Source organism: Grampus griseus, assembly GCF_964374135.1.
Source record: "Grampus griseus genome assembly, chromosome: 5".
In the NCBI taxonomy this organism is placed as follows: domain Eukaryota; kingdom Metazoa; phylum Chordata; class Mammalia; order Artiodactyla; family Delphinidae; genus Grampus; species Grampus griseus.
This window is the reverse complement of record NC_138998.1, coordinates 99,186,427-99,194,177: the sequence shown is the minus strand read 5'-3', so window position 1 is coordinate 99,194,177 and position 7,751 is coordinate 99,186,427. Positions and strand designations below refer to the sequence as shown.

The following is a 7,751-nucleotide window of genomic DNA, read 5'->3' as shown; positions in this document are numbered from 1 at the left end:
GCTCGCGCCGCACTGGCCGGAGGAAAGTTCCCGCGGCCCCCGCCCGCTTCACAGCTGCTGTGCCCTCGTTGCTTTTGGCTCTGCAAAAGTCCACTTCAGTCCGGAGAGGCGCTCGGGCCGTCAGAGCTGCAGGAGCTACCCGCCGCACCTGGTCCTCGTCCCTCCCCCGCTTCCGGCCGTGAGGCGCCCTCCCCCGCCCCCTCGTTCCCCTCCCCCAAACTACAGCCAGAGCTAGCTCCTGCGCGCACGCTCTCCCGGGCCCAAGAGAATAGTCCTCGCGCGAGCGGGACACGGCGGTGGATGCAATTCCGCTCGCCTACAGCCGCCAGGAGCTCCGTGGCGCCTCAGGCAGCGTCCTCCTCCGAAGCAGCTGCGCCTGCCCCTGGGCAGCCTGGACCTTCGTGCCCTGCCCCCGGGGCCTCGCGCGGGGGGCGCCCCGGGACACCCTCTGTGGGCCGGGTGGAGGAGGAAGAGGAGGAGGAAGAAGACGTGGACCGGGACCCGTACCCTACGCGGAACACCTGGCTGCGCTGCTGCCACTTCTCTTTAAGGGGGAGAAGAGAGCCGGGGAGAGCTATGGGGGGCAGCGAAGTCCGGGAATTTCTTTTGCAATTTGGTTTCTTCTTGCCTCTGCTGACAGCTTGGCCGGGCGACTGCAGTCACGTCTCCAACAACCAAGGTAAGGGACGGGGCGCAGAAGCGAGAGGGGGCGGGAGGAGGCGGGTGCTCTGAGGACCGGTGCATTGGTCGCCTTCTGCAGGTAACTTTGTCCCGGGGTAGGCTTCTCCGGGCTCTCTACACAAGGGGGTAGAGGGTGTCCCCTCCCCAGAGCGCCCTGTCCACATCGGCCGGGGCCGGCGACCTCACGAATTCCGGTTCCTTCTGCTTCCAAGTGTCTTTAAACGGATGCGTGAGCATCAGCAGCAGTTGGGTCCCAGCCCTGGCGGCCGCGGGCCCGCTCCCCGCTGCGCGGTCTGCGCTGGAGGTCAGGCTCTGTGGCACAGGCTTAATGGAGACTTCTGGCTCTCTGCGGTTGCTCACAGCACGGTAACATGTAGGTATCTCCCACATGCCTTCAAGAAAGCAGATCGCTCTCGCTGTAGCCTCTGACCAAATACTAGCCTTTTGCCTTCGGTAAACTAAGCCGCCCTCGCCCAGCTGCAACCCCTTTACCCCATCCAGACCGAATGTAGACTTGTTGGAAATTATTCTGAATTATTTCTAGCCCAGATGCCCAAAGGGGCCGGGGGGGATAAGTGTTAGGTGTGAATTAACAAGTTGTGAATATCCTATTTATAAAGTCAGGTAAAGTGGTAAAGTGAAGATGAATAGTGTGTGAAAAGTGAAAGTGTGGTTTACTGAATGGAAAGCACTGAGAATTTTTGAACATTTTCTTGCCTTCTATCCAACAATCTTTATGAGACATATCTCATTGGATTTCTGCTATGAATATTTAAGGATCTATAAAAAACATCACCTGCATAATCTAAATCCTCCTAGACTAAGAGATGAACAACCGTAAAAGTTTTCCAGCATGTACCTGGCTTGATGCTCTCACTGGCACTGTGATGACTACCAATGTTACCTGTTATGTCACACTTTTACAAATACTTCAAATATACAACTTCAATTATAGTTACCATTCAACATATAAGGCTTCGAAATAATTTGCAGGTATATAAATGGAGGTCAGATGACATGAAAGTGTGCACTGTTTTTGCGAGGGTGAGAAGGTTGAGAGAGAAGGCAAAACAACACAGCCTTCTTCTTTGTTATCAACATGTATGACCAATTTGTTAGAATTATTCAGAATCAGTATTCAGTTGTTCTCATTTATACAACTGGTACTTTTGACATGTTTTTCTAATTCTTTCTCTTTTTTTTTTTGACCTGCCAAATTGCAATCACAAATGCATATGTCAATTTGAAAATCCTACACAACCATCATGCCTGTGAGGATGTATCATATGAGTACCACCTATAGTGCCATACTCTCCTATGGCGGTGTATACCTTCAAACACATCCCTTATTTGTTTTCAAGGAATATTGGCATTAAATATCAAAGGGGTAGTTACTTAATCTACCTCTGAAGATAGAAGATTGTTAAAAATAACGTAATTATTTGACCTTTTCATTGAAAGGAGAGAGGAAATTTTTAATAATTGGAAGATCAGACATTTATGTTGTACCAAATGTGTCTAGGGCTACTAAAGAGATGTATACTTTGAAGTAAAGTTTACTAGAGATATTTTAACAGTTATTTCCTTGCAATCATTTCCCTAAAACAACATATATTTTTTCATTAAGTGCTGGTAACCATCCAAGGCCCTGAGGATACCAACATAAATAAAACACGTTACACTCTTCACATGACTAAAGTGCCATTCTACCAAAATGTGTCAAATGTTAAAATATGACATTTCAGCTATTCATATTAAATTTAAGGACATAGAGAAGTTGTTTGTTAACATTTTGCAGTAATTTTTATCTATTTTAATGACTTTCTCATACTTTTAAAAGACATTTTAACTAAAATATTTACCAATTATATGTAATTTATGTGTGTTTTTATAAGTTAGCTTAACAGTGTTAGTATTACTCAGTTTACCCAACAATTAAATAAGATAAGTAAAGATAGTCTCCTAAAACTCTTAATTTGAACTTGCACTAACATACTGAAAACACAGGCTATGCATTACACTTGGCTAATATAGTGCCTAAAGGCTAAGTTGGGTAAAATTTAGAGGAGTTCTTCAACAGAAGATTATAGAGAAAATATGCTCAGATTTTTTTCATCAGACACAAATGATTCCCCATAAAATGCTTTTTACAGCCTAAAGTCATAGTGATTAGAAATTATGTCTAATAATACTTTGAGATAATTTTCGAATACTGAAATCATCATGCTAATAGTTAATAAAATGTGGAACTTCAAAATGTTATTTTTATGAACACTTGGGGGATATTTTCTTATTTGTAGCTTCATAAATAGATGACATGAATCAACATATCTTACCAATTTGTAAACATTGAAAACATGAGGTATTACAGAATTATTATAGTATGTACACAATATAGAAATACTAATGTAAAATATAAATCAGATTTTACACATAATAATAAACATCAGTAATATGATGAATAGTTAATTTTAAGGATATCGTATTCATTTTCCTAGTAACTTTTCATCCTAAGAGCTAATGGAATTCATGTTTTATTTTTAAAATTTGTTATGGAGGGTAAAATTTTTATTTAATTTGCCTTCTCATTAAGGATATTCACAAGGTAAACTTTTTAATGTTATTTATCTATTTTTACCAAATCATATAAAATCTTTCATGGTTGAATGAAGGAATCACCCTCTTCCCATTTCCTAGTTTTCCATACGTAGGCATAGTAAAACTATCAAAAAAGTGAACTACCTCATTTTTAACCTGGTGCTTAAGATGGTGCTAAGAGTAACTTGAGTACAGGAAGCATCTCTTCTCTTGTTTTTTTAACTGCTGTGAAGCTCTGCACTATAAAGACAAATCAGTTTGACTCTCTTTTCCTGTTACCCAAACCTCCTTGAATCCATCAAAAAGTAGAGTTGCTTCCTAGATCACTTCATCTGATTAAGTAAGTGAAAGCATGATTTGTACTCAGATTTCTCTTATTCCATTAGTTTTCCCTCTATTTAAAACCATAGTATTTATTTCGTGTTGGTAATTTTTATGTAAAAATAACAGATTTTACCCTCTTAATATATGTAAACTTTTATTTCCGTACTAGTAGGATACTTAGGAGAATATAAAATACAATCTTGTTTCATATGTAAGTAACCAGGTGTATCAATAACAGTGGTTAGTAGCCACCAGGGATCCATTAATTCAGAGATTACTCTGCTTTAGTCTAAGAGTTGATGCATCTCTCAGGGTGTGACTCATGTTTCCCAAAATAATCAATACTCAAATAATATATTAAATCAAAATATGGTTTGAATATGAGAGTCTAGAGAGCTCATTTTACTACCAAGATTGTGTGAATTGATCTTTCTCCTGCACCCAGGAAATTCAGTGACAAATGAAATAAACAAGGAAAACAGTAGTCTGAATCATTAGTTTCATTGAATTTATTAATTTGAATGAATTGAGTGTAAAATACACTAAGTTGTGTGTAAATACAGGTGAACACAGGTGAGCAGAAAAATATCTGCTTAATAAAATTCATAGCCCCAAATTAGTTGAACTTCCATAAGTGTTGTTCACAAACTATAAGTCTGTTGTTCTAATATTTATTGGAGGGGAGGAATTGAAATATTTTCGGAAAGGTCAAGAGTGAACTTTACTGAAAATATTTAACGTTGTGTTAAATAAGGAAAACTGAATGATTTATAAAGAATATTTCTAAAAGACCTTTCACTTATATAAAATTTATTTTCAGCAATAAACTATAGTTGTAAAGGTGCAGATTGTAATCTCATGTTTTCGTATTTACCATAAGTATAAAAACAACCTAGAATGCAATTTTATTATGCATTTACAAATTGAAATAAGCCATTGTGTAATTAGTCATTATGATTAGTGTTTAAAATAGAAATATAAAATATCATTGATATGCATTGATCACCTAAATGTTTTTTGCTCTGGGTTTGGGATAACACTGTCTAAAAATTTTTTCTTACACAAAAATTATACATTGTTCTTTAAGGATCTCTTCTTCAAACTAGGAATAACATGAATAAAGCAGTTTTAATTGAGATTTTCCCAAGGGGAAAATATATATCTAAAATTAGTGGTTAAATAACATCATTTTACATTTTTAATATTTTCAACTTTTCTAATAAGGAATCTGTATTACTTTTATGTTACAAAATTAAATATTGAGAAAAATACTAGAGTTGAAATTCCCTTCTTCACTAATCACTGCTGGTATAAATAACGTAAGTGCAAAAGGCATCATAGATTTCTTGTATTTCCTTCCACCAATCCTCTTTCCCTATGACAAGCACCATATCTCAATCTTTCTCTTTCATTCTTTTCTTTTCACACATATGAGTACTTCTGACTATATATTTCATTTGTCCTAAATGGCGAGAGAACAGATCTTATTTTACAGTGTACATAGTCAACTGAACCCCCAAAGTAATAGAAGTTTCTTCATTGTGTTCTTGACTCAACATTTCTTGGGAGTATAAATATGGTGGAGATCAGTACATATAGTTAAGTAATGAAAAGGGATTGACTTTGTTCAGTGTACTTTGTCAATCATGTAATCAAACTAAATTTGTACAGAAGGATTAAATTGTTTATACAGGGCTTCCCTGGTGGCGCAGTGGTTGAGAGTCCGCCTGCCAATGCAGGGGACACGGGTTCGTGCCCCAGTCCGGGAAGATCCCACATGCCACGGAGCGGCTGGGCCCGTGAACTATGGCCGCTGAGCCTGCGCGTCCGGAGCCTGTGCTCCGCAACGGGAGAGGCCACAACAGTGAGAGGCCCGTGTACCGGAAAAAAAAAAAAAAATTGTTTATACATCCACAGTGTTATTTTAAAATAAATATTATATATATTATATCATACATATAAAAATTGTGCAACATAATTTAATATACTACATCTATAGTGTTCTGATCAACTTGCAATTTCATTAGACTGACATTAGTTCTTTAAAAAATGGAAATTATATTACCTCAACTTTTGCCTTATTTTATTGAGTACTGTGTTTTCGAGTTTAATATTTAGATGATGAAGAGAAAAAGAATAAGTAAGGCAGACTTTATAAATGCCCTCATGGAATTTATTTTCTAGTAAGGGAGACTGACAAAAAAATATTTAAGTAAATGAAACTATATGCTGTGCAGGAAAGAATACAGGCACTGAGCAAATAAAAGGAGGGACCTGCTATTTTAAATGTGATGGTTGGAAAGGCCTATCTGGGAGGTGACATGTAAGCCACATTCTCAAGGATGAGAAAGAGCTAATTGTACAGAATGGGAAGGAGTGCATTCTAGGTAAAGGGAATTGCCTGGTCAGTGACCTTGAAGGGAAATGAGCTTGACACGTTTGAAGAAGTAAGTCCAGTGTGACTGGACCTTACTGAGCAAGGAAGAGATTTAGCACAAAGTAAGGTTTGAAAGATAGTGAGGAACCAGATACCACAGAGAAGAAAACAAGCCATGGAAAGGAACTGGGTTTTAATATTATCCTAGGTAAAATGGGAAGCTATTGAGAGATTTTAACCATTTTTCATTTTAAGAGCGTTATGGCTAGTGAGCAAAGAGATGATTGGAAGATAGCAAGAGTAGAATTAGGAGTCTGTTGCAGTTACCTGGGGGGTGGGGTATGGTGGCCTGGCTAGAGTGGTGGTAGTGAGATGGGGAGAAGATGGATTTGAGATACATTTTGGAGTTAGGATTATGGGATCATCTTATCATTACAGAAAAATAAATGTAGATATTCAACATATCACTTCTTTTCCAAAGGGCTGAAAAAATTTTCCATTACTCCCCGTAAAAACGACCTTGCTTATAATTGATAATTGACAGAGTATAGGAGGGGTGGGGTGAGGCCCACTTTCCACTCTATTCAGCTCAGACTATGATTTAAAATATAATCTTAACAGTTTATTTCAAACCATTGTCAAACCATTGTACATAACATTGTACACTCATATTGGATCAACAAATGAAATTTTTTAATGCATTTTTGACATGACAACTTTCCATATATAGTTGTTTTTTGTCAGAGTGGATAATGGCACACATGGGCGGAGACATCTTCACAAAGCAATATGGTAATCCAACAGAGTCTATTAAAATATAGAGCAATATTTGGAAGTTTGGCTTATGCACCAGTTTTGTTCATCTTTGTTATGATCAGATTACTGTTACTGAAAACAAAAATGTAAGCGATACTAGATATCAAATAAGCGTGTTTCACATATTTTCTATTAGTCTTCTTTTATCTCTGCATTTTGTTTCAATGAAGAGAAACAAATACCCGTTCAGAAAGCCTATAAGAGATCCAGAAAATGAGATCTTAAGATGAGGGAAGAAACTATTAGGCTCTCCACTAAACAACAGTATATTGCATGTAATTTAAAAAATTTCCCTGACCAGTTATTATTCATTACAGTGAGTTGCATTATAATAATAATTTATGAATGTAATCATTAAATAGAATCATAAAAATTCCTAACTTAGTCATATATACTTTGTATATATTTAGAAAATTCATACTTTGGAAATGCTTCATTTAAACATTTCTAAATATTCTTAAATATAAATATTCAAACATTGTAAATCTTATATTTTACTTTAGTGCTTAGAATGTTCTGGAGAATACTATTGATATATATATATATATATATTTTTTTTTTTTTTTGCGGTATGCGGGCCTCTCACTGTTGTGGCCTCTCCCGTTGCGGAGCACAGGCTCCGGACGCGCAGGCTCAGCGGCCATGGCTCACGGGCCCAGCCGCTCCGCGGCATGTGGGATCTTCCCGGACCGGGGCACAAACCCGTGTCCCTTGCATTGGCAGGTGGACTCTCAACCACTGCGCCACCAGGGAAGCCCTACTATTGATATTTTATAGTGATTTCCTTTCAGTAAACATTGACTTCTTATGGGATATACAATTTTGTTTTTCAATGATAAATATTCTAGAACTGAGTGAAAACATTCGTTCTTCAAACAGATATTTATCAGAGGCCTACTATTTGATAGGCAGTGTACTTACCATATATAAGAATTCAAGGAGAACTTTCCCTCCC

At 38.0% G+C, this 7,751-nt stretch overlaps 1 protein-coding gene across 4 annotated transcripts in view; it reads left to right on the top strand.

Moving 5' to 3' along the window:
- Positions 1-300: 300 nt before the first annotated feature.
- EPHA6 (EPH receptor A6) overlaps positions 301-7,751 on the top strand; it is a gene marked incomplete at its 5' end in the record, with an annotated part of 858,058 nt that continues 850,607 nt past the window's right edge. For all 4 annotated transcript variants that reach the window (XM_082654547.1, XM_082654545.1, XM_082654546.1 and 1 more), the window contains one exon: positions 301-679. In XM_082654547.1, the coding sequence (XP_082510673.1) occupies positions 301-679 (379 nt within the window). The remainder of the gene's footprint in view (positions 680-7,751) is intronic.